An 18,014-nucleotide genomic window follows, 5' to 3' on the forward strand; every position below is an offset into this window, starting at 1 on the left:
AAATAAACTACAAAAAAAAACAAAATAAAAAAAATAAATAGATAAATAAATAAATTAATTAATTAAAAAAAATAAAAATAAAAAATTATATATATGGAGATCAAAATTTCAATCGTTATATCTTACACCGCAACGAAACATTCTGAGGTGATCTTACCACGTTACGGATTTTTTTGTTCACATTTGCATAGTTTGGTTGAAAATCTGAATTCTCCTGAAAATCGTTTAAAAGTACATCTAAAAACGTTTCGGATTTACAATTAAAATATTGATATGTTGTTATATGGTAAATTGAAAAGTATTAACTAAACTCATCAAATTCAATTGAAATGATAGAAGCAGTAAAGAAAGTAAAGTAAAGAGTAAAGAAAAAACTTTAATTTTCCAGAAATTGGCCAACGCATGTGGCTTCAATTTTCAACCTACGAAAAACAAATGATTGAAGCGTTGCTTGTTTTGTTTCTTACATTTGTAACTTTCGCTAGAAGTGAGCCTGAGCATGCATGAAAACAAAAAGCACGGAATCAATCGGTACTGTGATCGCTTGTTTTCAAATAGGATGAATTTGGAAGCGTGAGATTACTTATGGTATGCATACCCTATAACCCATCCCTAACACGGACATCAAATTACACCTGATTCGTTTTCTCATATCGTTTCGTTACCAGAAATCGCCTAATAGTAGGCAAGCAATATGAGATGAGTGCTATAAATGTAGAACTTGTAACATATTAAACAAAAATATTCATTTCCGGAGACGAACTAGCCTCGGGCTGAAAGCCTCGATAATAAAGATGTATATTGATTAATTAGTGCAACAATTATTTTTATCCGTAATGAATACATTTCAAATCAATCCACTCATCGTAGTACCGCCATCACCCTGCAATGAAACACAACTACACCATGCTAAAATATGAAAGCCGGCAATCTTCGACCGGAGAGCATTTCTCCAGCAGAAGCATGCTATGTTGCTACATCGCTGTGTATAGACCAGCGCGCCTGGCATCGATCTGTTTTGCTTCTCGCCACTGTTCGAAGCTCTCGCTTCAGTTCTCTTTTGGCACCCGTCGCGATCGGTTCGTTCATTCCTTTGGTTCCCCTGACTGTGATAGTGTTGAGCCCTCCCCAAACCATTCCGTTGTACCGTTCGTTCCATTCCGCTTGGCCCTCCATAAAACTCCCGTTCGTTCGGATTCCCCAATAAGCCAACCCTACTACGTACGTATAGTTAGTTGTTGTTAGTGACGAATCCGGTGTTGATCGAAGTCAATTGTTTGATGCACATATATAATTTGGCTTAACCGGTGGTCACCATCCGACAACACAGTCTGCTGAAATACGGTTCAACCCGGCTTGTGCTAGAATATGTGTCAATGATTTGGAAGTGAAACTGGTTTCGGATCAATTCAATTAGGAAGAAGTCTAGGGAAAATGAAGATACAGTTAGCAGTTCTCGTTGTGCTGTCCCTCTTCGGTGAGTATCGTGTTATGAAACAGATAACATGCGGGTAAATGCACTTCTCCTAGCGGTTGTTAATCAGTGCTTGCTGGCATATTTCGATCAGGCTTGTGGTGAGAGAAGAAAACAAAATCTCACGAGAGTCGATAACCTCTGACCTTGACAATGAAGTCTACGCGAAGTCTACTAAATACATATTGAAGAGAGAGAGTGAAGCGCTGACTGATCTAATGACTTCATTGGTTGTCTAGCCAACAGTCAGTGCCGGATGGGTCTTCGTCCCAAGCGACGACGTGTCCCATAAGGAATTTAGCCGGTCCACGATGTGATGGTGCGATGTTTGGCACAGGAAGACTCCATGAAAACCGGTTGACGTATCTCGTCGTTTCTGTTTGTGCCGTTTCATTCATCATCAGTTCCACTTCTCAACAAACAGTCCTCAACACAGTCTAATCGTGAGATGCCGCATGAAAACCAATGAATCAGCTGATTGCAACCCATCGAAGATTTTTGATCTCTTATCTCGCCACCGACCGAGAGCTGATGATGATTGGTCGTTACTCCCTATCAGTTCCTATGTTCACTGTTGTGTATGCTAATTTTGCTCATTTTCTTTCCATTTGCAGGATACTGCCACGTTGCGCCCGGTAAGAATCGTTATCATCTTCATGTGTACGGTTTATTCAATGCGTTTCAAGAGGTATACATCGGGCAATGACAAAAACATTTTTTGAACACATTTTTCATAAAAATAAATATCTGTGATGTTTTGTTAGTTATTATTTCTTAGTAAAGCACGTAGCAAACCTACTACACGCTATGTCCAAAAGGAAGTATTATGAAAAATGAATGTACCTCAAATTTTATTCCCTAGGATCATAGGTTTGGACCTCTAGTTTCAGAATCTGTGCGGCTTAAAATATTTCATCTTGGGTTTTTTTGATATTTTTGATTTTTTTCCTATTTTCCCATACAAATGTCGAAAAAAGTCATTTTAAGGTAAAATTCATCCCATACAAAAATGTATGGGAAAAAACCCAAGATGGATGATTTTAAATCGCACTTATTCTGAATCTAGAGGTCCAAAAATACGGTTCTAGCGAAAAACATTTGAGGTACATTTACTTTTCATAATACTTCCCTTTGGACATAGCGTGTACTATCAGTAGTCTTACAACTTCATCTTTATGCAATGATTCAGGCAGTGATTAAAGTTTCTCTATTGTAGGAAAACAATGATTTCAATTTTATTCATGTTTAAAAGCTACAATTTAGTATCTCTAGTATTGATATAACTTCTTCGGTACCAAACCAACAGACAACTTCAGTGTATAAGTTTTGGTAACACTAGTTTACAGCATTTTTGAACTCGGTAAGCTGATGATCGTTTTTGGTGTAGAATCATGCCCTGAGTTCGAAAACGCGAAGGAAAAAAATTACAGTAGAGCGGAAATTTTTTCGACTTTCCATACAAGGTTGATGATTTGAAATCGATTTTTGTTCTATTTTTAAGCAAAGTCGCTCACTTCACACATCTCATTCTCCGTAATCAATGCTCCGATTTAACTGATTTTTTTACTGTAACTTGCCTACATATGATATGTCAAATAAATGTTGAGAAAGAATTTTTAAATATTTTTTTTCTTTTTGGAAAAAATACAATTCTTCATATATTTTTGGAAATTTTGCTAAAATTCAAGGAGATCGTCCCCAAAACTCGCCAATATCTTGAATTTCATCAATCTGACGCAAAACCTGCATTCAGATGATCGAATTGTATTATATTCAGCTTTTAATTTATGGAAAAAGATTTAAATTTGGTTGAAAAAAACGCAAGATTTTTGAATTTTATTAAATTCTATATTTTAAAAAATTGTAAAACTCGATATTGAGCTAAAACTCAAAAACTGTTCTACTTTAAATTTTTTGAAGCACGGTTTCGAAATCAGCGCTAAATTATGCTTCAAAAATTTTGGTCGTTAACGGAAGTTCACGACTTTCGTTTTATTTTGTAAACTAGTGTAATCATTTGTATCGACGTCATGTGGGTGGAGAGGAATGGAAGTGATAGTTGAAATGGCTTGCCCACTGCACCAACACGGAAAGTTGTAGAATACTGTGAAGATACGATACAGTTCGCTGGTAGCATAACTGGACGTGCCAGAGATGAGGTCCCTCCAGGAATTCGTTCATGGATACATTTAGAAATTTCTTCTGAGATATCATATAAGCAATCTCATTTCTTGGTTTTTATATGTACCTAATTCCTAGGAGTTTCTTCATAACTATCTTCAGGTTTTCACTAGGGATGCCTTCTGAGGTTTCCGGTGTTTTCTCCATTCCTGCAGGAATTTCTTCTAGCATTGCAGCAAAAGTGTTGTTTTGGGTTTTCATTTTTACAAGTGTTTTTTTACTTCCTTTGCTCATAAATTCGTGCTTCGATTCCTGCAAGAATTTTTACTGATTTTCCTCCAAAATCGTCTTTCGAAATTCTTCAGTATTTTCTACTGGGCTTCCTTCAAAGTTCCTGCAGGGAATCTTCCAAGACTTCGTTCTGGGAATCATTAAGGAGCTCTTTCTAGAAATCATCCAGGAGTTTCCTCTGGAAATATCCAGCAGTTCTTTCTTGGAATCCTCCAAGGAAATCCTTCTGCAAACCTTGCTGCAAACCCTCCCGAGTTCCTTTTTGAAATAACCTTGGAATTCAATCTGAAAAGCTTCCAGAAATGGTTTCAAGAACTTCTAAATATCAGCCAAAAATTAAAAAAAAAAAACCTGAAAATAAAATAAAAATACAAGAAGGGCTCAAACTTTACCCCTTCTAAAGGCGAGGTTGGGTATTGCAGGGCTGAGGTTGAAAAATTTTTCATTAACAACATCGTCTTCATTAAAATTTTGAAAGCAGTTTCCTTGCTCAAAACTGAAATGTTTGCGATGGAAATGTATTCCTTGACTTTCACATGAAGAATGGAATAGGGTAAAAGCTCCCTTAGTGGAGGTAGCACCAATAGTGGTGGTAGTGCCAATTTAGCACTATTCCTACCAAAAAGCTTGCAAATGACATTTTTAATAGATGCATCATACCTATTTAATAACATTAATTCAGTTTTGTGTTCAGGATTTGCCGAAAAGCCTATTTTAAACAATTATTTTCCTTAATTTTTTTGCTCCTTTGCACCTATAGTGGTGGTAGTGTTCCTATAGTGGTGGGTCCCATAAGAATTCAATGGGATGCGCCACTATAGGAACCAATGTTAAATTTTACCTCCATAATAGGAACCGTGTACCTATAGTTGGTGCAAGTGATTTATTCATAAAAACTGAAATAAACAATGGTTTTTACATTTTTCCTAGCAAATTTAAGGACAGACTTGTTAGAATCCCAAAATGGCCGCCATGATGGTTGGCTTTGGCACCTACTCACGATTTCAAGCGCACAAATCTCTTCGTAAACAAAAGCAACGCATCTGAGCTTCTTATTTTAAGCTTATTACAAGTGAGCAAGAACAGAATAATGAAATGCACTATTGTTTGAAGCTTGTTTCTTGGGATTTGTGCGTTTGAAGTTTTGATGCGCTGTTGAAGCGGGATTTCTAGACGTTTGTCCTTAAGTGAAAAAGTACCGATTAACGTTTTCAGACTTTTTATTTACTGGTACCAGTGGCGTAGCCAGAAATTTGCTCTGGGAGGGGTTTTCGATGTTCAATATTGCCTTTTTTGATTTGACACTCACTTTTCGTAAAAATATACACTGAATTTGAGCCATAGGTTCAAAATAGCGGCGCAGCCGAAAAATTTTTTCATCACAAAGCGTTTTATACTGGAAATTTGTTCCAGAAATTTTGGCTCTGGGGGGGGTTTTAACCCTAAAACCCCCCCCGTGGCTACGCCAGTGACTGGTACTATCAATTTTATTCAATTATTTTACTACAAGGATCTACTAATAGCATCACTATTGGTACATTTACCCTACCGTGAATACATTTTCATCGCAAACATTTCTGTTTTGAGCAAGGAAACTGCTTTTGAATATTCGATGATGACGATACTGTTGATGACAATGAAAATATCAGATGTACATATTTTACGATGAAATATTTATACATTGAACCATCGAGTAAATCGCGGTGTTGTATTTTGTACAAAACGTTGAAAAAATCTCGCTTTTTTTGCTTAACTTTGGCGTGGTGCTGGTGGTGGTGGCCAACCACGCCACTGGTGGAAGCTTTAATATGAATTTCTGTATTCCTTTATGAATTTCTTCGGGGATTTCTACAATGATGTATCCTGGAGTTCCATCATCATTAGATTTTTTAAGAGTTGTACCGAAACAATCTTTACTAATTTACATATTTAGTAATTCCACCAAGTGATCTTTTACGAATTCCTTCAAACATTGATTTCTCGTTTTCTTTCACAAATCTTTCATGAAGAAAATTTACCTTCAAAAATCTTTTAAGTGTTTAATGCAAGGATGTCTTTTAGTATTTCTCTAAACACTCCTTCAGGAATTCTTACAGTGTTGTATCCTCGGGCATTCAAAAGTAGTTCAGAGTACTTAAAAAGTTCTTGCAAAGGCTTCACCAAATATTTCTTGATATATTTGTTCAGTAAGTCCACCAATAATTCCATCAATGATATCTGTGAGGGTTTATCTAGAAGATCTTCAAAGAATTCTTAATCCTAGTCATGTATTTGGGTCACTATGACCCAAACAGACACGTTAAGCGTGTAGCACGTCAGATCTCGAGTGGTGAGCGTCGCGTCAGCTAATGCACGAATAAGGTTAAGAAATTCCAGAAAGATTTAGATACTACAAAAAAAAATCTCCAATGATTCCTTCGGAGACAAATATTCTTCCAAGAAATTGCATCTGAATTCCACCAAAGGAAGAGTACATTAGAAAGATGTTTCTTTAAAACATTCTTTCATGGTTTCTTTCAGGAGATCGTCAAAATATTCCTTTTTTTCGCGTGAGTCAAATATTTCTCCAAAGATTTTTCAAGGATTTCTCAACAATTCCCTCAAATAACTCTTTCAAAGATTTCAATAAGGATTTACCTTGGCATTTCCTCAAACATTCATAATTCATCTTGAAGTTCTTTTACAGATTTGTTTAAAAAAAATCTAAGAAGTCCTTCAAAAATTCCTCCAAGAATATCGGCAACGATTTCTTCGAAAACAATCTCCAATGCTTCTTTAAGAAGTTTCTCTAAGGTTCATCCTAAAATTCCTACAAGAAATTTCTAAAAAAAATGGGTTCTAATCAAGAAGTTTCTCTAAGAAAATCTATAAGAATTCTTTCAAAAAATCTTTTTCGAGTTCCTCCAAAGAAGTCTCTAAAATCCATCTACTCCTATATAAACATACCTAGAGGCATCCTTTAACTGCCCCTCTTAGTATGTCAATCCCATGTTGTTTCTAATATCATATTTTTGTCACTCACAAGGTTATTTAAGGGCTTATATATGTTGAGATGCATGAAAATAAGTTTGAACTTTTGTAAAAGTATGTATCCTTTTTTTTATTCTCGTTTTACGTCATACATAGTACAATATTTAATGTGTAAAATTAGCATGAGAACATGAAAAAACAGTACTAATTATCAAAGTTATAACATTTTCTGTCAAACGTGTTTTCTTTAAAGAGGTTTGCCGTGACTATGATAACAATCTAACGGCTCAACTGAAAGCAAAAACCCAAGAGAAAACCGTTACTGGAGGACCTTGTGCTGTCCTGGAACGATCAGAATATTAAAAAATGTTTTTAATTTTCAAACAAGGACGATTTTTTCAAAAAAAAAATCAGTTTTTTTCTTGCAACAAATGTATGAAAAAAATCATAACACTGATATGATTTTTTTTTTTTAATGTTGATCGTTCAAAAATACGACACCTAAATAGCGAACTCTTAAAAAAATTGGTTGAAATCGGTTGAGAACTGTTTCCGCAATCGTAGTCACCGCATCGACGTTTTGGAAAAACATAATTCCAAGATAATCGCGTTTAAAGTTTCAAGTTCGCATAATGCGCCCGTAAAGGAGCGAGGCCCAAAACGCTACATCTTTGCTTGCAGCATTCTTAAGAATCCATACTTTAAGATAAAAGAATAATAAAAAAAATCCATTTTGCGATCGACTTCAACATAAATAATCCATCAAGCCCGGCTCGTCGCATAACACCTTCCAGTGCGAGGCTGAATAGTAGACACGAGAGTCCATCAGCTTGTCGTAGTCCCCGGCAAGATTCTAACGAACTAGCCAGATCGGCCAAACCCTGATATCCAGTTTCTTACACCATCTATCATTGCTTTGATCAATCTAATGAGTTGCACGGAGAAGCCGTTCTTGTCCATGATTTTCCATAGCTCTCTGCAGTCGATACTGTCGTAAGTCGCCTTGAAGTCGATGAACAGTTGGTGCGATGGATTTTGGTATTCGCGGAATTTTTTGGAGGATTGGCACACGGTGAAGCTTTGATCCGTTGTCGAGCGGCCGTCAACGAATCCGGATGATGATGGGTGAAAGACGACGCAAGATTATCTAGGATACAATTGTGTAGGCGGCATTCGGAGTTTTGATCGCTCGGAAGTTCTCGCCAACCTATCACTTTGTAGATGGGGTAAATGACCTCTTCCTTCTACTCCGATAGCTGTTAGTCTCACAGATCCGAACTATTAGCCGGTGCAGGCTCATCTTGATGAGTTCAGCTTCGATACCATTCCTTGGCTTCCCTCAACGTGGGTGTTGGCTCGTTGTAGCTTTTTGCTGTACTGACGTAGTTCTCCCGCTGCCTTGATCCTCGATATCTCCGAGGTGTTCGTCGTAGTACTGTTTCCTCTTTTTGATTACCTCACGTCCGTCAGTCAAGATGCTCCCGTCCTAATCCCTGCATATTTCGATTCGAAGCCTTTGCGGGATGCGTTGAGCTTCTGATAGAGCCTCCGTATTTCTTGACTCACCAGTTCCATTTGTTCACATAGTGCTTCTCCCAGGTGGCACTTTTTCTCCCGGGAGAGACGGGTCTGCTATTTCTGCGTTTTTTGTATCACTCCACCACAGACTCCACGTTCTACCGGGTTCCGTGCTACAGCATAATGGGGTCGTCCATAAATGACGTAGCTTTTTTTAAGCGATTTTTAATACCCCCCTCCCCCCTCGTAGCATTTCGTCACAAATTCAGATACCCCCCTCTGTAAATGACGTAGCTTTTTAAACAAGCCCCCCCCCCCTTAAACAAATTTCATGTAAAAAAAAACAAAAAAACTTAAATTTAGCTCTGATTTCAATTCTAACTTGTTGTTTATAGAATATTATTAGAATATTATGAAAAAAAACAACAATAGCAAAAACCATTGCCGATTGCCTGGATCAGATCGCTGACATCAAGACCATAGGTGCAACTAGTGGAGATTATCACCAAAGCTAATGACTGAATAAACCACCCATCATTCTGCTGGATGCCGAAGAACAGGAAATTGATGCTCCCAATATATTACCTGAGCTCTTCCGAAGATATTAGTTTGCTCACTAATAAATCTCTTCAGAATATCAAATTGGTTTCATTTGAATAACGACATTTTAAGGACCCTTCAGGAGTTTCTTCTGAAATTCTTAGAGCAGTTCATTTTGGAATTCTTCAAGGAGTTTCTTTTCGGATTTCCGTTTTTGAGAATTTCTCCCTTTTTAATTCCTCCAGGACTTCCTTCCGGGATTTCTGCAAGAATTTCCTTTGGGATTCCATTTGAAAATTTCTCCTTTTTGTATTCCTTCAGAGGTTCCTTCAAAGATCCCTCCAATATATCCTACCAGAGTTCCCTCTAAGATTCCTTAAAAAGTTCCTTCTGAGATTTCTCCGCGAGTTTGTTTTCTAAAGTTTTTTTTTCTGGTTTCCTTCAAGAGTTCTTTCAAGAGTTTCTTCTCCTCTCTTCCACCAGCAGTTTCTTCGGACGTCTTTTTAGGTTTGTTTATTTTTTTTTTATTTTTGTGTATTTTAACTAGTTGCTAATTCTACACTCCGTCTTTTTAGGGATATAACGGGAATTTCTTTTGAGATTCCATCAAATGTTTTCCAAAAAAGTTCCTTTCGGGATTCCTTCAGGAGTTCCTACATGCTCAGATATTCAATCCGAGATCTTGGCAGGAAACCCCACCGGCATTCTTTAAAAGCCCTCCCAGGAATTGCTTCTGGAATTCCTCCAGGAATTCTTTTTCGAATTCCTTCAGGAATTCCTTCCTGGGTTCTTCTGGAATTCCTCGCGGACTTCCTTCTAGGATTTATCCAGGATTTTTTTCCGGGACTCCTCCAGGAACTTTTTCCGGCATCCCTCCATTCTCTTAGAATTCCGCGAGGAATCCCTTTACAGATTCCTCTCATTGTTCCTTCTGGAATTTCTACAGGATTTTTCCGGGATTCCCCAAAAGTTGAACCAGGAGTTCCTTCTGAGAATCTACAAATATCTCCTTCTGAGACTCTTCCAGGAGTTTATTCAAGATTTCTCCGAATGCTCCATCTAGAATTGCTCAAGGAACTCCTCACGGAGTTTCTTTTGAAATTTCTCTATGATTTTCTTTCAAAATTGCTCCAGGAGTTCCTTCTGAAATTCTTCTGGAAGTTCCTTCTGAGATTCCTCCAGATCCTTTTGAAATGTTTTCAGAAGTTTTTTTTTTGGTGTTCCCAATAGGATTTTTTGTGGAAATGTTATCCTTCTCCTGTTGGGGAAACCTATTGAGAAACTCCTTACAAAGCTGCTACAGGAGCTCCTTAAGAAGTTGTTGGAGGAATTCTTCGAGGAAGTCCTGAAAAAAAACCTTTGAAATCTTAGTGGTGAGCAGTGCTCTATAGCAAGCAACAAACTATTGGTCGTGAGAAACATTTGTGCGAAATTAAATTGTGTCTGCAAATACAATACATTATTCTTTACGCAGGATTTCAAAACCATTTTCTCAGCTACAGTTGTTGCGTCCGATAGCTGCATGTCTTATTAAATGAGGCTGCTTTTAATCTCCTTTATTGGTTATTTACATTGAAGTTAATGAAAAAAAAATCATGCAATGTATTTTGTTTTTTTTGATTTACTTGATAACGAGTAAGAATTTTATTAATTACGAAATACTTTTTTTCAATAGGCTTAGTAGAAGCTACGTAGCATATCATAAACCCCTACCCCCCTATCGTCACACTTCGTCACAAAATCACAAACACCCCCCTCCCCCCTAAAAAGCTACGTCATTTATGGACGCCCCCTAACCGCCCTCGCTGCGTTCTTCTCTTCCAAAATCTCACTAAACTCATCGTCGGACCATTCATTCCTTCGGCTCCGTTCCGCATACCCAAGGTTGGACTTAGCTGCGTTATTGATGGCTGCTTTTATCGTACTCCAGCAGTCCTCTAGAGGGCCATTATTGAGCTCGTTTTCGTCCGTCAACGCTGCCTCAAGGTTCAGCGCGTATGCGGTAGCGAAATCCGATTGCTTCAGTCGCTCCAGATTATACCGTCGGTATCTTACGTTGTTGATCACGGATAGTTTTTGGCGCGTTTTTGCCATAGGGGAACGTTCAAAAATTACGTCCAACATTTGTGGGAGGGGGGGGGGGTCTAGGAAAGTGTGACAGTACGTGTATAAGGTAATGAGGAAATAGCGTGACAGAGGGGGGAAAGGGGGTCTAAAAATCCCGAAAACGATCACGGAGACAAATTTCGTTCGATTGAAACAAAAACATTCATGTTTATTCGGTAAACTGATAAAATGTTTAAAACTAAAATAATAATTTTTAAAACTAACTCAATTACATATTGATTTCTATAATACCCATTGAAGAGCCCCCCGTTCCGCCGTCGAGAACATTAACAAAACTCTCAAGTTCCAGCTGCAGCACCAAACAAGATTTCCTCTTGCAAAAAAAAAAATCAAGTTTCACCAAAAGTTGCCACGAAATTCCATTGATTTCGGAAGCGTATGTTATCTACATGATGTTGGTATTGAAAGAGCCACGCGGGAAGTGGGTTTTCCTAGAGAAGGAAATGACTTTGTAAATTTAATTGGAAAACAAATATTTCCGTAGGGCCGACCTGCCACAAAAAAAATTTTTACAATTGTTTCTAACATAACCGACATAACCTGTCAGAAGATGCATGTTTGTTTCGAAATCAATGGAATTTCGTGGAAACTTTTGGTGAAACTTGATTTTTTTTTGCAAGAGGAAATCTTGTTTGGTACTGCAGCTGGAACTTGAGAGTTTTGTTTATGTTCTCGACGGCGGAACGGGGGGCTCTTCAATGGGTATTATAGAAATCAATATGTAATTGAGTTAGTTTTAAAAATTATTATTTTAGTTTTAAACATTTTATCAGTTTACCGAATAAACATGAATATTTTTGTTTCAAACGAAAGAAATTTGTCTCCGTGTATGATTACCTCCAAACGTTCGCACCATAGATCCTGTTCAGGATCTTTCGAAGTTTGTTATCAGCGTTTGAACTAGTTCTGATATAAGCGTTATCTATCTAGTTGCTCCTAACTTCTAACAAATTCTATTCAATCAATTTGTCAGACAACCGAGAAACGCATATGAATATGTAACCCAGATATCTTCCGAGAATGGACCAATCCTACGCCAAACGAGAGCCCGCTTGCAGTTTGTATAGTAAATATAAACATAACGGTTATCCCGTGGGATTCATCGGGTGGAATAAGCGCGAAGTTGTTGAGCTACGTCACTCTCTTCGCTCGCGTGCGTGATGCCTGGATGGTGGTGTGGATTCTTTTGCGCGGTCAACCGTCTGTACTATAATCGATGCCGAGTTTGGCTCTTTAAACCCGGCTAATGGTTAATCGCGAATGGTGATAGCTCTCAAGAGTTGGTTCAGGAGAAGCTGGGGGATTTTAGTAAGGCGGTGTTTGTCTATATAGAAAATGGTTTTGAAAATTGGTTCATTCTTGTGCTGATTAACATTCGAGTTACATCTGAAATGGATTCGAATTAGATTTGAAATGAAGTTGTATTGGATTTGGATTGGATTTGGATTGGATTTGGATTGGATTTGGATTGGATTTGGATTGGATTTGGATTGGATTTGGATTGGATTTGGATTGGATTTGGATTGGATTTGGATTGGATTTGGATTGGATTTGGATTGGATTTGGATTGGATTTGGATTGGATTTGGATTGGATTTTGATTGGATTTGAATTAGATTTGGATTGGATTTGGATTGGATTTGGATTGGATTTGGATTGTATTTGGATTGAAATTTGATTGGATTTGAATTGGATTTGGATTGGATTTGGATTGGATTTGGATTGGATTTGGATTGGATTTGGATTGGATTTGGATTGGATTTGGATTGGATTTGGATTGGATTTGGATTGGATTTGGATTGGATTTGGATTGGATTTGGATTGGATTTGGATTGGATTTGGATTGGATTTGGATTGGATTTGGATTGGATTTGGATTGGATTTGGATTGGATTTGGATTGGATTTGGATTGGATTTGGATTGGATTTGGATTGGATTTGGATTGGATTTGGATTGGATTTGGATTGGATTTGGATTGGATTTGGATTGGATTTGGATTGGATTTGGATTGGATTTGGATTGGATTTGGATTGGATTTGGATTGGATTTGGATTGGATTTGGATTGGATTTGGATTGGATTTGGATTGGATTTGGTTTGAATTTGGATTGGATTTGGATTGGATTTGGATTGGATTTGGATTGGATTTGTATTGGATTTGTATTGGATTTGGATTGGATTTGGATTTGATTTGGATTGGATTTGGATTGGATTTGGATTGGATTTGGATTGGATTTGGATTGGATTTGGATTGGATTTAGATTGGATTTGGATTGGATTTGGATTGGATTTGGATTGGATTTGGATTGGATTGGATTTGGATTGGATTTGGATTGGATTTGGATTGGATTTGGATTGGATTTAGATTGGATTTGGATTGGATTTGGATTGGATTTGGATTGGATTTGGATTGGATTTGGATTGGATTTGGATTGGATTTGGATTGGATTTGGATTGGATTGGATTTGGATTGGATTTGGATTGGATTTGGATTGGATTTGGATTGGATTTGGATTGGATTTGGATTGGATTTGGATTGGATTTGGATTGGATTTGGATTGGATTTGGATTGGATTTGGATTGGATTTGGATTGGATTTGGATTGGATTTGGATTGGATTTGGATTGGATTTGGATTGGATTTGGATTGGATTTGGATTGGATTTGGATTGGATTTGGATTGGATTTGGATTGGATTTGGATTGGATTTGGATTGGATTTGGATTGGATTTGGATTGGATTTGGATTGGATTTGGATTGGATTTGGATTGGATTTGGATTGGATTTGGATTGGATTTGGATTGGATTTGGATTGGATTTGGATTGGATTTGGATTGGATTTGGATTGGATTTGGATTGGATTTGGATTGGATTTGGATTGGATTTGGATTGGATTTGGATTGGATTTGGATTGGATTTGGATTGGATTTGGATTGGATTTGGATTGGATTTGGATTGGATTTGGATTGGATTTGGATTGGATTTGGATTGGATTTGGATTGGATTTGGATTGGATTTGGATTCGATTTGGATTGGATTTGGATTGTATTTGGATTGGATTTGGATTGGATTTGGATTGGATTTGGATTGGATTTGGATTGGATTTGGATTGGATTTGGATTGGGTTTGGATTGGGTTTGGATTTGGATTGGATTTGGATTGGATTTGGATTTGATTAATTTGAATATGATGTAGAAATAATAATAGTCGTTTACTACAATACACAAGTAACTATTAGTACTAATATTTCAGCTTTTGGTCTTATAAGAGTGTTGGGTTTCATAATAGCGCTGTTTTACTTCCGAATGAGGGTGCCATGTTAGGCAGCGTCCATTTATTACGTAACGCTAAAATCTAGATTTTTCGATCCCCCCCTCCCCCCTCCGTAACGCTTTTTTGTATGGAAACCCAAAATTTTTTGTATGGGCCGTAACGCTCGGCCGTAGTCCCCCCCTCCCCCTAGAGCGTTACGTAATTTGTGGACGGCGCCTTATTACTGTGGGTGGTTTATATGATTATTTCAAAGCTATTTGCAGTCTAATCACTTTTCGACACGCCATATCCTAGTTCAAAAGACACGATTATGATCTAATTTGGCTCTGCTCTAATCATTTCAGCATTCGGCGATGCTTTCCAGCTAGGTATAGAACAAACTTACACGTATGTCAATGAAGTTCGCGTGGGCGACGCGAAAAATTCCTCGCAAACCGTCGGATACCTCGTCAAGGCCAAAGTCCACGTGGCTACCGTTTGGGGTGATGATGAACACAAACTGCTGCTGTTGAAGGTAATTAGAATTCAGATCCGTCGGTAATTGTTTAAATACGCGTACAAATACAAATACACACAAATCATTCTAGGTGACAAACCCAAGCCTGTACACCAGTCCGGGTGATTTGAAGCACAAAACGACCTTATCCAAGGTTGATTCTGCGCCTTTCTACGTCTACTGGAATCTCGGACATCTGAAGAAAATCTACTTCGAGAAACAAGAGGATGCCTCGTTGGAAAGTTTTAAGAAGGGGGTCGCTTCCTTGTTCCAGTATCAGCTACTCGACGGGAAATACGTCGAGCAAGACCCGTCCGGAGAGTGCGAAGTTCAGTACACATCACATTCGTCGACTCGGTATCACAAAGCGAAGAACAACTGTAAGTTTGCCGACGATTGCTTGGAAAGGACCGAGTATCCTCTGCGTAGTCTGACGAGGACGGTTCGAAGTGCGGACTTCACCGTCAGCACCGAAGGAACGCTGGAAAAGGTTGTGGCCCAGGACTACGTGAAATACCTGGTCAATGCGTACGATGGACTGGGTGCATTCTTGGAGTCTACGACCAAGCTAGAACTCGAAGCTGGATCCAAAAAAGTTGACACCCTGAAGGGAAAGTCTGTGGATGAAGTGGTGAAGTCGTTGGCAGTTGAGGAACACGGATTGTTATCGGAGGACTTTGAATCGAAATGCGAAGGCGAAAACTGTGATAATGTGAGTGTTTAAACACCTTGATATGAGGTTTGTTCAACATAGCTTTCAATCTGTTTCATTTCAGCTCGTACAATTAGTTAAGAGTTACAAGAAAGGCCTTACCAATGAACGCATCGGAAAGCAGGATTCATCAGTCGCCCTAGTCAAATTGATCCAGAGCGGTCGTCGTACATCCACTGAAGACTTCCTCCGTCTTCTCAAAGCGAAAACTATGCAAGAACAGCGAGGTCAACTACTGGATCTGCTGGGCGCCATCCAAACAGTTGAATCCCATAAAGCAGCTAAGACTTTGCTGAAATACGAGTCGGATGAAGATCTATTGCTTGCGGAACGATACTTGCAAGCTTTGGCCGTGGGAAGTCGACCCAAGAAAGCTGTCATTGAAGATCTGTTGGAGTTGGCTGAGAAGAAGCCTGATAACAACAAATTCTTCGACACCCTGCTGCAAACTCTGGGATCCCTAGCGCATCGGTATGCCAAGCTTCCGGGAAATTCCTACGATACCGAATTGGTCGAGAAGGTCAAAGATTTCCTGCTCAAGCATCTGGATTGGTGCAGAAAGGACAGATGCAAGGAGAAGTTCATCCGTGGGTTGCACAATCTTAAATCTCCCAAAACCTTGGACGTGCTCGTCAAACTTGCCCAGGAAGGTAGTTCAAGAGTGAGCGTACCCGCTATGAAAGCCCTGCGGTCCTTCTCCGTATTCCTGTGGAACGATGAGTTCAAAGCTGTCTTCGAAGATATCTTCTACCAAGTCTCCAAGAAATTCGACTCGAGTGCCAGAGCTCTGGCTCTAGATATCCTGCTAGACTTGAAGCCGGACTACGAAGAACTGATGCACTTGGTGCAGCTCCTGAAGTCCGATGACAAAGTCTATGAAGTTAAGCAGTATCTTCTGCAGAAGCTTAACATGTTGGCCGATCGCTGTCCCGACTTTGCAGCTTTGCTGGAGAAGGTGATCCAAAGGGATCACCAGCTGAATAACTATCATGTCCTGGGTGCCAAGGGCTTGTCCACGGCTCTCACGAGGACTTACTCCAAGGCACCTTCGTTTAATGCATCTCTGGTGTCTCTACAGGAAATGAGTGGAGGGGTTCTCAAGCGGGGAATCGTGGATCTTGCTTTGGAGGTAGGGGAAGAGAAATTTAGCCTGTTCACGCTTGGACTGTTCGCTGGAGGTCTGTCGTCCTTCGTTAGCAGCGGAGATGGCGAGGAAGCTGAAGAAGATACCGAAACAATCGCTGGCATGGAGCTGTCGGTGCAGGGCTCCGTCCTACGGCCTTTGGTGTTCTTCGACGGAAAAGGCGAACTCATGGGACACGTATGGAGTGGTACGGCCTCGGAACCTACTCCGGCCTATCAGGCAACAACGCTTCTCCAGGACAATGAAGAGCGGTTTCCACTTCAGAACGGAGGCGTTGTCAAGCTTAGCACCCTGGGAGCAATTTCGATCGATCTGAATGGACAAGTGACCATGAGCATTTGGGGACGGAACGCACATTCAAAAGTTGAACAGAAGTAAGTCCGAGCTTTTTCCATCTATATATTTCTGACAATTCTAGCAAAATCCTTTGAGAACCTTTCTCTGTAAGGTTTTTTTACCGACCGAATTCATTGTCAACATACACGAAAAATATAACAAAGTAATTTTTATGATCTCATTTCAGCACCGGAATCGCCGTAACAGGAAGTCTCTCCTTAGACACGTCGTTCGTTTCGCTATCCGTTAACTTCAACACTGGTCAAGAACCTCAGCTGCACCTAACGTCGGACCTGGATTTCTCCTCCGACAATCGGCTGTGCATGCAGCTGAAGCAAACGGACAGCGTTCTCAGCCGAAGTGTACTGAAATCGGTTTCCATTCCCGGAACCAAATACCACAAAACGCATTCCAACAAAGTGACACACAAAATACCCGGCCACACCCACGCCCTGAACCAGAAGAATAACGATATGTGCAATCTGATTGCCAAGAGCTGATCCCACGCAAGGAAGGTGAAGTCAGGTAGAGGAGGTCGGAGGTCCCACCCAAAGGAGGAGACCAAAGCAACCATTTTGCTCCCAAAAATTACCCTCTAGGATTACGTTGATGAGACTTGAAAACAAAAAGTAGAGGAATGTTAATGTTTCGTTTGAATTAAATAGAAAAACCGTACCAGAATCGGAAGTGTGTTTGATCATGGGTGCGATGTTTTGTACAGCTGAATGGGAGTGTTATCATTAAGCCAATGAACTAAATAAAGATTTCTTCTAACATAGAACACGTACTGTCATTTGTAGTGCACCTAACTTCAACGTATAAACGGCGATTCTTTAATCCATGCCTAATTCCAGGGTCGTGAATGAAGACATTTCACTCACTATAATTTCTCGGATATCTTGCATCTTTGAAAGAATATTATTGCTGATATGCCTGGAATCTTGGAGACAAAATCTTAAAAACGATTTTGTTTTCAAAATTTGAAAACACAATCCAACCGATTTTTCTGGAAGCT

At 39.2% G+C, this 18,014-nt stretch overlaps 1 protein-coding gene across 1 annotated transcript; it reads left to right on the forward strand.

Annotated features, from left to right (window-relative positions):
- Positions 1-877: 877 nt before the first annotated feature.
- On the forward strand, positions 878-17,780 carry LOC109416526 (microsomal triacylglycerol transfer protein). The gene is made up of 6 exons (XM_019690597.3): positions 878-1,477; positions 2,089-2,109; positions 14,656-14,825; positions 14,899-15,519; positions 15,584-17,037; positions 17,187-17,780. The coding sequence occupies exons 1-6, from the start codon at positions 1,435-1,437 to the stop codon at positions 17,497-17,499; spliced, it is 2,622 nt and encodes an 873-aa protein (XP_019546142.3). The 5' UTR covers positions 878-1,434; the 3' UTR covers positions 17,500-17,780.
- The last annotated feature ends 234 nt before the right edge of the window (positions 17,781-18,014 follow it).

This window comes from Aedes albopictus, chromosome 2, assembly GCF_035046485.1.
Source record: "Aedes albopictus strain Foshan chromosome 2, AalbF5, whole genome shotgun sequence".
NCBI lineage: Eukaryota > Metazoa > Arthropoda > Insecta > Diptera > Culicidae > Aedes > Aedes albopictus.